This window comes from Protopterus annectens, chromosome 6.part0 (assembly GCF_019279795.1).
Source record: "Protopterus annectens isolate FY-2018-M chromosome 6.part0, PAN1.0, whole genome shotgun sequence".
NCBI classification, from domain to species: domain Eukaryota; kingdom Metazoa; phylum Chordata; order Ceratodontiformes; family Protopteridae; genus Protopterus; species Protopterus annectens.
Window position 1 is genome coordinate 1,123,062,187 of NC_056737.1, and position 13,903 is coordinate 1,123,076,089.

Sequence of the window (13,903 nt, forward strand, 5' to 3'; positions counted from 1 at the left end):
CCGAAACATGTGGTATAAGTTTTAGCCGGGTAGTGCTGGGGTGCTCTCTGGAGCCTTGAACCAGGTTTCAGTTACTGCACAGATGTTGACGTTCTCCATACTGAGGAGTGCTTCGAGCGCGTGCATTTTGAGATTTAAATTCCTGGCACTGAGTAGCATAACCCTCAGTTTTTTGTTAATTGTGCTGTTTACGGAGGTGGGTTTGACTTTTGAGCCTTGCCTAAAAAAGGCACTATGGGGGCAGCAAGAGCCTTGGCCAGTATTCGAAAGCCTAGAGGTGACAGGTGCAAGCCGTCTCTTGTGAAGCAATGTGGCTTGTCGAGCATGTCGTCCCAGGCTGACAGACACTGGATCCCCTTTGAATGACACCCGAAGCTTAGCCAATTGTTGAAAATGATCATTTTTTCTTTATACTAAGGTATCATTCTTGATGAGGGCAGTATGCTACTCAGGGTCGATCAGAGAGCTCTTCCATGTCTCTTTTCATGTAGTCCATGGAGGTATGTCTCAGGTCATTCACACCAACATGAACAATGACATAGTCATATTTGTACTTGTTCTGGAGTGACCTGAGTGCTTGTGTTATGTGGCGGATTCTGGCTCCCGAGAGGCAGCTAACAGTAACCTTCTGCTTATCCAGCCTGGTGAGTGGGGCGTCAGTGTGCCTGACTATAGAGTCACCTGTTACTAGGGTGTTAGGTATGTTATTTTGCCTTAAGGGCTGTGATTGTGCGACACACTGATTTTGTGTTTTGTGGTTTGTGACGGGAGGTGCAGGTTGTTTGGGTATCTGCTTTGGAGATCTCTGATGCTTTTGTAGGTTTTTATTTAGAGCCTCCGTGTATGATTTTGTGTATTTGTGTGTATTTTTTGCCAGTGCTGTTTTAGTAGGTCTGTGTGCAGGTCTGTGTGCAGTTGGAGGTGTGGTGCAAGTGTTAACCTTCTCCTCTTGACTGTCTGTTCCAGTCTTGGGTAGAGACAGCTTAGCTTCCAGTTAGGCTGTATAATTGCATCTCTCGCATATGTTAGTGTTTTTTGGTAGGAGGAGGGGGTTGTCTGTGTACATGAGGCAGTTGTAACATTGCCTCAGGATACCCAGATTCACCAGCTGGACTGGAGAGTACACCTGAAATTGCCCTTTGGTCATGCCTGAATATTAGGGTGAGCTGCTTAGCCACTTGGTTGGTGAGGGGTGAATAAAGAGCCTTGCCCTGCTGGGAAATCAGTGTCAGGGTATATTAGTGCTTGCTATTAGGTCTGAGCAGGTTTTGGGCTGTAGGATTAGTTTCAAGGGAAAAACTGAAGAGGAGACTTAGTAGAGCTGTGAATAATTTAACCGTAGCTAACCAGCACTGCCCAGTGCGCAAAACCGTGCAAATGTGGTTTTTATAGTAGGGAAATGAAAGAGAGAGAAATTAGCCCAAAATGGCCAATAAACTACTAACGTCTGGGCTGGAACCACTCCTCCAAGAACAGATAGGTTGCTCAAAGCTCCCCTCTCTCACAGGTGAACAGAGAAACTTCCTTCTATCCAAGTAAGGTATAGGCAACTCAGAAACTAGTATCACAGCCCTGAAGTCAGCACTAGCCTGAAAACTGGACTAGCTTAGAAAGGCAGGAAATAAGGATTTTTTTTAAAAGATAAGGCAAAAACAGTAAAAAAATACACTTAAAACAGCTTTAAATGACTACAAATGATCAGAAAAGGCTATCACAGTTTAGTGTGTAGCCTACAACAGTTAAACACATTATTTAAACAAAAAAACAACTTTTTAAAAGTGCAGACAGTCAAATAAGTGCAATATGTGAAAAAAACAAGCTTTTAAATCACAATAAACGCTGGAAAATCTGCGTGTAGGCGGGAAACAGTTAAGTACTGCAAGAAAGTACAGAAAACTGATACTTAATCACTCCAAAGTCTCTCTTCTAAGCTAGAAGGCTTGTATCAGTTTAAGGCTTTCTAGTGCTACCCAGAAGGTTAGTTACAGGAAAGATGGGAAACAAGCGCAGATGTGGTCTTTTAAACCAGAAAGCTGAAAGAGATGGACAAACTGTCCAAATGGTCAATAAATTACAATTTCTGGGCCAAGAACCTCTCTTCTCATGGTAGACAGGCTACCTAGTGCTTACCACTCCCACTGATAAGCTAGTAGGCTTTCCTCCAACACAGAAATTTGCATTTTGTTGAAATTTTTATCTTGCTAGTTTTAACCCCGCCACTTTTCCTAAAAAAGGCACTATGGGGGGAGGCAAGAGCCTTTGCCAGAAGCCTAAAGCCCAAGTGAGACAGATGCAGGCCATCTCTGGTTAAGCATTGTGGTCTTTCTATCCTATCTTCCCAAGCTGTCAGGTACTGGATCCCTCTGGAATTACACTAGAAACGAAGCCAATTGTTAAACGTCAATCATTTTCTGTTTGTATTGAAGCATCATTCAGGGTGACGGTAGAATGCTGCTTAAGGCTAGGGATATACCTGCTTGGGACACATATTCGGCGAGTTCAATCATGTCTCTCTTCATATAGTCAAGGGAGGTATGTCTCAAGTCATTCATGCCAACATGGACTATGACAGAGTCATAACAGTACCCGTTGTTGAGAGACTTGGGTGCATATGTGATATGGCAGAGTCTGGCTCCTGACAGACAGCTAACCGTGACTTTCTCCTTATCCAGCCTCGTGAGAGGCACATCTGTGTGTCTCACAATGGAGTCTCCTATGACTAATATGTTGGGTTTAATGGTTAAGCCTTAGTGGCTGTGAGATACAGGTGTGTGAACTGTACGTGGTATGTGGTGTGCAGGGCTGAGGAGATCGCTTGTGTTTTTGCATCACAGGTAAGTGTAACACTGCTGATAATAATGTATCTGTCCTCCAGCTGCTATTTTTGCTTTCTGTGGAAAAATTGCATATTTATTTTTTGGCTGCAGTATAAACAACAGTATAGATATGAGCAAAAACTTAACTGTAAAGTATACATTGTGGGAAACTGTAAAAATATTTGTTCTTTTTCATGTCCTCAAGCCTAAACTAATGTCTTTCGGCTTTTAGGGGTCGCCACAGCGGAACTCTGGTCCACTAATGACTGGCATTGGATTTTTTACAGTGCCGAGGTGCCGGCCTGACACCCAACAAAGAAGGCACACCCATTCACACACGCACCTACCTGCATGTCTTTAAACGTCACTCGACCATGGGGAGGACATGCAGACTCCACACAGAGGGTGCTCCAGACGAGAATCAAACTGGAGAACCTCTTGCTGTGAGGCAACAACACTAACCACTGCACCACCGTGGCCTACTATCAAGTGTAATAGTTTCAGTAAACACACCATTTGCTAAAATATTATAAAATATCTTTTAATGTGTGCAAACCGTTTATACTATGTATTTATATATCACATTTAGGCATCATTTACTCTTGTTAACAGTGTTGTTAGCAATCAGACAAAGCCAACTCTGGGTTAATTCTGTGATACCCACATCCAAGAGTGATTTTTTTTTTTACTATTTTACAATGATAGTATTTAAGAAAACAATTGCTTACTTTTGCATTCACATGCCTTTTTGGAACAAGCATTAAGTTTTAATGACTGGCATTATCGACTGACTGTAATCCTCAAGGATTTACCAGAAAAATCAAAAATTTTATGAGGGACAAGCAAATGTATGAGGAAAATCAGAAACAACTGTGACGCGTGGTCTCTGTCTTGATTTTAATTACTCAAACGATAGCATTAACTGAAAAAAACAGCTCCATGTCACTATTTTAGGGAGTACTTTTCTTCTTCTGACTATCAGGCCTGCATTAAGCTGCACAGTATTTGCAGGAAACAATAATAATTTTATTTATTGGGAATAACTTTGGTCACGGAAGTACAAGCATTGGGAAATTCCTAAAAAAACGTGACGTTTAGGATCCCTCTACTTTCTAAATATACTCATTCTCTCTCTCTCTGACAACTCTAAAGGGCACAGTAGGTAAAACAATTAAACAGAAATAAATGCATAGCGTTGTCGCCTCAAAGTAAGACGTTGCCCTGTTCGATTCTCAGGTAAAACGTCTTCTGCGTGGAGACATGCGTTAATGGGCGTTCCTTCGTTGAAGGTTGTGCGTCAGGCCTGGCAAGTCGGTACGTAAAATAAAAAATCTACTGCCAATCATTAGCGGACCGGAGTTAAAAGCCGAAAGATACGACAACAACAACCTAACATTCACATGCGATCGTTTGCAGGCATAGCTCTCAACCTTCCATCTCCAAAATGAGGAACACTGCCTCTCATAATGTGGAACAAATTGACAAAACGTGGAACACTTCATAGGTTGGTACTAGGCTATCGGCCCTAAGGCCTATGCAAGCCTAACCATAACAATTCCCTGGAAATTTTGTCCCACAATATTTACTTCTCTGGGCCCCTGTCTAGCAGGGTGACTGACATGATCCCCGGGGTAAATTTCATATCTCCCATCCCACCTACTAATGGCTTACTAACAACTTCAACTAGGAAGCTCATAGGATGGTTAAAATGTGATATTTTTACTAATAGAATTAAATACTGTGATTCAGTTCTATTTATCATTGAGATCCGTTTAAAACTTACTAACACTGAACATGTGACAGACCCTTTCAAAGTGGAGTGGAACTTTGAGGAACATTAACTTTTTAAGACCCCCAAATGAAGAACATTCCTTGAAATGAGGTACAGAGATATGATTAAAACTACATTTAACATAGCGATTTTCAAACTACTTAAATGCTTATGTTGAAAATGACTACTTAGACATCTGACACAGAAAAATGTTCATTTACAAGCTTAACCACATTCGTCAGAAACAGGGAAGATTAGTATTTTGAGGTGTGTTAGTGACTGATGACAGCACGTGCTGGCCCAATCAAAAGTCGTCGAAGCGGCAGCCCAGCCAGTCGCCATAGCGCCCCGTCGCTTGTACTCCTTAGTGTTAAGAAGCGTATACTCCCCACCTAGAAAGTTACCTTAATTTGTTAACTGACAGCTGTCTTCTTCCTAGATAGTCCATGTCACTTGTCTGAAGGTGGACGCAGAAAGAGAAGCCTGCCTGTTCCTTTAGGACTTTGTGGAAAATGTCTGGCAAATGTTGGCTTTTTATCCTACCTATCGTTTGCTTTACAATCACGCCTTCAGAAGCAGCTTTCGGTATGTATAGCTCGTCACGTCGTTTATTGTACTGCAACTTCCTCACCTGTTAAATCTCAAGTGAAAATAGCACAGATAAGAAATCTCAAGTGAAAATAGCACAGATAAGTAATGACTGAGAAGAAGCACGCGTCTTGAAATATTATCTATTATATTGTGGGATGGAATAGGGTTGCCACCTTTTCAAATGCCCAAAGTGGGACATTTTTTGTACAAACGTCAAATTTTGCAGGTCAAAACATACCCACGGCCGGTACAAAGGACAGAACTTCACTTTTTTGCCAAGATAAAAGCTTAGTATTGTAGCATTTGAGTTTATTATTCTGTTTCGTATAACATTTAGGTGTTTCAGATACAAAACAACTGTTTTATGCAACTATTAACGATAATATCGGAAATATTTTTGTCCTAAAATCTCAGGACATTTGCCATTTTTTCAAATTTTTTGCAGGACACAACTGCCCAAAGAGGGACTGTCCCTCGCAAAGTGGGACAGGTGGTAACCCATGGATTTGTATGTATGTTTACCTAAAGTTACAGTATATGCATACTCTTTTCATCTTACCGCATATTGGATGATAGGAAAATTACTGCGCTTTCCATTGTTGTGGTTTTACTTTCGTTTATCCCCGGTATGTAAAACTAAAAATAAGAGGCGTAGTACAAGACAGGTTTACTTTAGCCATGAAACACAGCTAAATGCAAGTCATAACTAGACATACAGATGTTTGGTTTAATGAGTTATGGCATATACCTTACATATTTAGAAAGTGAAAACATAATATTATCTTTAATTCGTTAGTGAGTGGAATTTTTGTATGGCGGTTTATTATGTTTACATATACATAGGTTTTGTGTTAGTGGGTATGGTCGATCTGTCTGTAATCTATTTCTCTTAGTCATAGCAATGCTGTCAAATGTTAACGCTTGCCGTTTCAGAAGCTGTTAAAGTTACTTTATCTTCCCAAGTGCTGTCAGTTAGTGGAATTTGTAATTGTATGGCGGAGTATTATTATTTTTACATACACGGAAGTTTTCTGCACCAATAGTATTAGTGGGTATGGCTGATCATTCTTTATAATTAGAACACACCTTTCCAAACCACAACAGCACAATGCATTATATTCAGTTTTATATGTTCTGCCTGATTTTTTTTATTTTCTAAGTGGCCAAACCTCAGAAAGGTTCTTTCTCAGATATGACTTTGGCTTGAAGGCTTAAGTATTTCGCTTTCTTGATGAAAATACACATTTTAATATTAGAGCTTACTTGTATGCCACACACTTATTGTACAGTGCTCAGCATATAACTTGCTTACACTACCTGCAGCTGCTGCCCGTCTCCATCCCAGATAATGACCTTAGGTGCATCCAGTGCACTCTAGCTACACTCCACTCTCCAACAGAGGGGAATGGTCCATCCCAGATGATGACCTTAGGTGCATCCAGTGCACTCTAGCTACACTCCACTCTCCAACAGAGGGGAATGTGGTGTAATCAGGCATGAATTCAGGTTCTGTTTGTAGGCATCAACTAGCTTGGTGGGAAAGCTACCAGCATCCAGGAAGTGTTAAGTAAACAACCCATCACTTTAATGGCATGGCATAAATTGCTTAAGCAAGACTGAATCACTTGACATTCTACATGTGCATTATTAGCCTTATGAGATATTTAGAGACACTGCACTATCCATTATATCCCTTGCCTTAAGCATAAAGTTTTGTATTTATACAAGATAAATGTATACCACTTTGTACTCTGCTGTACTCTATTGCATGTCATATATACATCATCTGAGGCCAATGCATGCACAACAAATATTATATGTAAGCCATTCATTTATAATTTGCAGATGTTAGATAGCAGCATTAACTCAGTGTTTATCATACTGGCTAACATAGTTATTCCAGTCGGGTGGCTTTCTACACGTTTTACAGATACAATTAGACAATGATATAAAAATCTGTAGTCACAGCCATTTTAGTTTGTCAACAGTAGGCACATTATCACAGTCTTGTAACTTAGGAATTGGCTAGTGTACTAATGGCCTCTGGGTTAGGTAACTGGGACACTTCGTGTCTTGAACTTTTCCTTTAATGATTACATTGCTGTTTTGAGATTTGAAAAGTGCAGTCCTCTACATTATTTTATGCTGCATTTCAAAGTTAGCCCTTTTATTTTCACAGTTTAGAACCTCTATATTTTGCCAAGACCAATTAAAATAACTTCCTTGTTCCCGTGTGTTTGTCAGATGGATTTTAAATTCTAATAATCTTTGTAGGTCTCAATACAGACAGTGTCTAGCTGATCTGTTGCAGTCCTGCTGTTTTTGTTGAGCTTCCTGCTATGCCAGTTGCACACTTGTCATTTTGTCTGGCTGAAGTAGCACAAAAAAGTCCTGTGGGCAGTAGTGGACTGTTGCTGTCTTTGAAAATAACAAAATAAAACAGTGTAAGAAACTTTTACTGAAAACGAACAACACCAACTGGATAATCCAAATGTGAAACCAAGTAACGATGTAAAACAAAGCTTTATTCCAAAATTTCAAACTACATAAACAGGAAAACCAGAAATAAACTGCTAGAAGTCAAAAAACATGGAGTTGAGCACTTTCATCCCCCACTAGGGACTTCTTCAGAACTCATAGTAGTAGAAGTAGCGAACTAAAAGGCTTCAAGTTTAAAGGCCTTTAAGTTCGCTACTTCTACTACTATTGTCTGATCTGATTAATATACAGTGATTAACTAGAAATATATGGACTGAAAATCTTCCACACAGAGAAGTTTCTTACACTGTTTTGTTTTTGGACCCACTACACTTTGGTGGGTTGTTTTGAGACTTCGGGGATACCATGGAGATTACTTGTTTTTTGAAAATAACAAAATAATACTCCTGTTTGGAAGTGGCCCATATTTATACAGTTTTCACTGTCTGGGTAAGTCTCTCTACCTTACCATTAGATTCAGGATAGATACCTTGTTGAAGAAGTAATGTGCTGAAATGCAAAATTTTGTGAAAGTGCGTGAAAGTCTTTGTTAAATTGTGGACCATTGTCAGAGGTGAGAATGTTAATAGCATGGTATAAAAGATTAGATTTTGTTAGTAAAGGAAAGTTTGCAAAGAGGCATCTTTCGGTTTAATGACCCTAGGGTACTTGCAGTAACAGATTAGGTTTAGACAGTCCTTAATTAAATAAATTGGCAGTTCCTTTACTCCATGGTCTGTTTGGAATTAGTTGTTATACTTGTTAACGGATGTGATACCTCTTTGCTATGCCTTCTATATGATAAGACATTCCAGGGCAAAGTCTTTTCATCATGTGCCATTTCTGTGCACTTAACAATACCACAATGTGATTTTGGTTCTCTCTGACATATGATCATAGAGATAGTTTGGAAAATAAGTCTTGATTTGCAATAGAGTTCTTCTGACTCCTGAATTTATTGAATTGAAACAAATAAACCACTGTTACTGGGAACTTTCTGCTTTTTATGTATTTACTTTGTTAATTGGATTCGTCCCACTAAGTCAGCAGATTCTTTTCAGGGGAAATTCAGGGTGGTATTCATGCAGATTAGGGGAAATTTAGGCAAGGCATTGGGGAGCTTCCCTACGCTTTTTGATAAGTGCCATGATCTGCCACCAACTCAGCCAAGTGGGACCTCGTCTAGACATCCTGTCAGTACTATAATTTCAAGCAATTCTAGCTCTTAAGCAATTTTCAGTGCGATAAAGAAAGTCATGAACTAAATTGCCTCTACGGACGTGCACATCATCTGCTTCATGAACACGCAGCTCTTGTTCACTGTCACTGCAACTTATTGACTCCATGATGGTTGTGAATCAGTCTGTGTGAGTCTATGAATCATTATGCCTATGAATGTGCTATCAGTCTCTGACCACATGATGACCTTTTGTATTTGCATCTACACACTGTGAATTCTCTTTATGTCGCCCAGCTGTTCACAAGCATATCTTCCTAATATATTACATTGCTGTACAGACACTACTTGAAACCATAAATTGTACTCCTTTTATTTTTTGACAACATTAAATGAAGTACTATAGGTCCCTTGCTGCGGTAGCATTGTCGCCTCACAGCAAGACGTTGTCACGTTCGATTCTCAGCTAGAGCGTCTTCTGTGTGGAGACATGCGTGAATGGGCGTGCCTTCGTTGAAGGTTGTGCGTCAGGGCTGGTAACTCGGCACATAAAAATCCACTACCAAACATTAGCAGACCGGAGTTCCCCTGTGGAGACCCCTAACCGGGATAAGCCAAAAGACACAACAACTATAGTCCCCTTTATACACAGTTATATTATACCTGCAGCGTGCTGCAGTCCCATAGCATCTGGATGCAGCATGAGAACAGTTACAGCTCCCAAGAGCTCCCCGGCTAGTGGATCCTTCATTCTAAGAACATAAATAAAGCACTGGAAAATATCAGTGTGACACTGCTCAGTGCTAGAAATCTAAAAAAAACAGAATTACCTGACCCTGAAATCCTCTTGCATTTACAGCACATCTGTATGTGTATTATTACAAAAACCTGGCATGTGAAGTTGTTCCATCTTGCCGTTCATTCTTGCAGATGGGTTCAGAGCTGATCCTCGGCTCCGAGTCGGCCTACTACAAAGCTCGAGGTCTTCAGACAGCTCGAGGCCAAGTCCCTATCCCATGATGCACCTTGAGTTATCTCAGATCTAGTTTGCCGCTGTAACAGATCGGAGGTTTCCTAGCACAGCTTGGGCCAGTATTACATATTTTTTCTCAAGAATTACTGTTTTCTCTCTTTATCTTTATATATTGATAGTTATATATTAATAGCTTGTTAGATTGCTAGCCTTTTTCTGACAGTTTCTTATACTCCCTTTGGCCTTCGTTTTTTTTTCTTTTTTATATAGGTCTTTAGTATTCCCTTTCCCTTCTTTGGCGTGCCTTTATAAAGATATTAGGATGTTTTATATAGCTTAGTAGTGTTTTATAAGCATTTATAGACATTAGATATTGTGTGCGAGTGTGTTTGTATAGTTATAGTTAACTCACATTTATTCATATACAGCCCATTTTTTTTAAGGGCTACTTACTGTAGTTTAAAATTGCTAACATTTGTGTGTGTGTGTGTGTGTGTGTGTGTGTGTGTGTGTGTGTGTGTGTGTGTGTGTGTGTGTGTGTGTGTGTGTGCATTCTTTTTTGATACTACAAGTCTGCTGGTGTATAGTAGAATAGTTTCATGGCTGACCAAGAAAAAGATAAACATCCCAAGTCTGGGTTTAAAAAATGTCCGAAGTGTGGACAAAAGATGTCATTGACTGATAGTCATGTAAATTGTGTCTATTGTCTCGGAGCCTTGCACTTGCAAGAGAGTTGCTCCATTTGCCATTCATTTTCTAGCAGAGTACTACATGAAAGGAAAAGAAATTTTATTGATAGAGGACTTCTAAAATCTTCTTTTCAGGAAGCTTTGAGCGACCAGGATAAAACTAGCTTGTCTCTCAAGTATTCCAAGTCCTCTAAGGCTTCTTCATCTGACTCATCAAAATATAAGAAACCGTTGACATCGGCTCCACAGCTTTCAGAGCTGAGCGTCCTGTCTTTTCGGAGCTGGTCCCCAGTCCTGGAACCAGTCTCCAAAGTACTGAAATCACCTATCCTCCAGTCAGTACCACCCTCCATACATTCATCTCGGTCCTCGATTAGCCTATCCGATTTGGATGTGGATCATGTGGTGCAGAAGCTGCTACAGGCACTGGTGTTTTTGGAACCGAAGACTGTTATTCCATCTACTTCCTTTCCTCCTTCGTGCCATACCAGTCCATCGGAGCTGGAGGAGTTGGACTTCATGATTGTGGAGCCTTCGGAATCGACGCCTACTCCAGTGCCATCGATTACGTTTACTCAGACTTCCTCCACGCTCATCGAGGAGTCTAGGAGCTGACACTAGACGGTCGGGTCCGGGGAGGATAGTCGGACTGACCTGTCGGTTCTGACTTTGCCTCTCGAGGCCTCAGCTTGGATGAGTTTGGCTCCTACCTCTGGATCAGAGCCCACTGTTCCAGTGCCGAGGGGATCAGTTGTTTCTTTGGATCCAGCGGTTCCTTCTTGTCAGAGCAGGGGTGCCTTTGAGGCCATGAGGAGAGTAATGTTCCCCAGGACATCCACAACTTCAGGACCAGCTACCTCCTCCCCAAAAGCACCTGTGTCCACTTCTGCTTCACAGATCCCTTAGAGACCCTGAGCCTCAGGAAGCCCCATTAGGTGGCCCCTGCTCTTCTGAGACCTCACCAGAAGTTCCCACTGATGAGGTTCCCAGGAAGAGAATTTGTAAGAGGAAGCATCTAGACTCCCTGCAGGAGTCTCTTAACATCTGACACCGACGTAGATGAATCAGAAGGGTACCCACGGTCCCCCCTGAAGATATCTCATTTGCAGATGTATTAGAAATCTTTAAGCACAGGGGTGGCTGGAAGCCCACCAGCACTACTGATGTCGGTCCTCCTGAAGGCTTTTGGGTCTTAACCCGCAACCTCTTGGGTGTCCCTGCCCTTCGATGAGCTCATGGAGCTGGTCTCATGAAGGGAGTGGGTGTCTCCTGACATCATGGAGCCTGTCCCTAGGAGGCTCAATAAATTTATTTCTTCCCCTCAGGATAAGTCCTTTCTCACTAAGGGAGTGCATGTTGATGCCATGGTGGTGGCGGCAGCTACCAAAAAGGAGATGTCAGAAACGTCTTCCTCTGCCCATCCTCCTAACAGAGACTCTAGGATCATGGATAGATATGGGAAGTGCATGTATACTACAGCGACTTTTGCCATGCGTTCACTGAACTATCTTACACAGTTCACAAGACTGCAAAGAGACCTCCTAAAAGAGCTTGGAGATGCTCTTCGGGGTATGGTAGCTGAAGGAGCTTCAGACAAAGTTGCCTCCCATCTTGCTACCCTTAATTCCATAGTGAACTTGTCCCTGCGTCTCATCTCATTTGCAGCTGATGGAACGTGTAGGGCAGCTGGTACAGGAATTGCTCTCAGGAGACACTCCTGGATGCGCTTATGTTCCTTTGCGAAGCCCTTTATGCCATCTTTTGTCAACACCCCTTTTGATGACTCGTCCCTTTTCAGGCCCAAAGTTAAGGAAACTTTGGCCAGGTATGAGCTGGAAGGAAAGACTCTGTTTGCTATTGGAGTCTGTTTTTCCACCCCTACTAGACTCTACCCCAAGGGTCAAAAGGGAGGAAAGATATGGTTCCAAAAAGCCTAAGGAGCCTTTCTGGACACACGTGGTGAACTCCCCCTCCAGAGTCAGAGGAGGGGGCAATAATGGAAGACGCCACCCTCGCGGCAGAGGGGGGGGGGTCTGCAAAACCAGACCGACAGAGACCAGTTCTTTGGGAAGCCCTACCAGCACTCCTGAAAGAAAGCCCAGCTGTCCTACTCTGGAGGCAGTCAGGGGTCGCTTATCTTTGTATTCAGATGCCTGGCTCAAAATAACAAACGGCAGCTGGGTACAAAGTATAGTTTCCAGATTATATTCTATTCCCTTTGCCATCCCCTCTCCATTGACAACAAAAATCCCGGACGTTCCACCCAGTTACAGAGAACAAGCAACAGTAGAGGTCCAAATATTGCTAAGAAAAAGAGTCATCCAACCAGTCCCTGCAGACCAGAATGGATCTGGAACTTACTCAAGATTCTTTTTAGTTCCAAAAAAGACAGGGGACTGGAGACCTATTTTGGACCTCAGCAGATTAAACAGATCTGTCAAGAAGGAGAAGTTCCAGATGATCACGCTTCAGTCGATACTTCCTTTCTTAGGGAAAGACAATTGGATGTGCTCGATTAGATCTCCAGGATGCATACTACCATATAAAAATGGCCAGACCATCCACGGATCATCAGCGCTTCTGGCTGGAAGTCAATCATTACCAGTTTCGAGCCCTGCCTTTTGTTCTCACTACAGCCCCCAGAGTGTTCACCAAATGTATGGCAGTGGACACTGCTCACCTGAGGTGTTTGGGATTCCAGGTGTTTCCGTACTTAGACGATTGGCTCCTCACCGCCTCCACCAGGCATCAGCTAATACAAGCCAGGGACACCACTCTTATTCTTTGCAATCTACTGGGCATTACCATAAACTCAGAAAAATATGCCTTGTTGCCATTGCAACATATCGTTTTTATTGAAGCAGAATTGGACACCACCACCACTTTAAAACTTCCATCAGAAAGGATATTACTACTTCGTCAGCAAATTCAGAACATCATATCCAGAGACAAGGTTCCAGCATCAGAAGTGCTAAAGGTGTGATGACAGCTGCAATAATAGCGATTCCGTTAGGTCGCATGCATATGCGGATTCTACAATGGCTGCTGTTCACGCAATGGTCTTATCAAGAGATCCCAATGCCACATCTCATTATTGTAACAAACACATGCAAAAAGGATCTTTGGTGGTGGTTGACCTCTCTTCAAGTAACGATGGGTCGTCCTTTTATCCTACCTTCACCATCAGCCACAGTGACCACAGATGCTTCCCTGATCGAGTGGGGGGGAGGCATTTTCAGGGAAGAAAAGCCCAAGGCACATGGACCAAACAAAAGACGCATCTGCATATCAATGTCCTGGAGATGAGAGCGGAACTCTTGACGTTACAGTACTTTCAGGACTCTCCCTCTGGGGACAGTTGCGATTCAGATGGACAATATGTCAGTAGTCTGGTACGTATAGATTCAT

At 42.0% G+C, this 13,903-nt stretch overlaps 1 protein-coding gene across 1 annotated transcript in view; it reads left to right on the forward strand.

Moving 5' to 3' along the window:
* Positions 1-4,913: 4,913 nt before the first annotated feature.
* LY75 (lymphocyte antigen 75) overlaps positions 4,914-13,903 on the forward strand; it is a 3,856,564-nt gene continuing 3,847,574 nt past the window's right edge. The window contains exon 1 of the mRNA XM_044074746.1: positions 4,914-5,172. Coding sequence (XP_043930681.1) covers positions 5,100-5,172 — 73 coding nt within the window. The 5' untranslated portion in view covers positions 4,914-5,099. The remainder of the gene's footprint in view (positions 5,173-13,903) is intronic.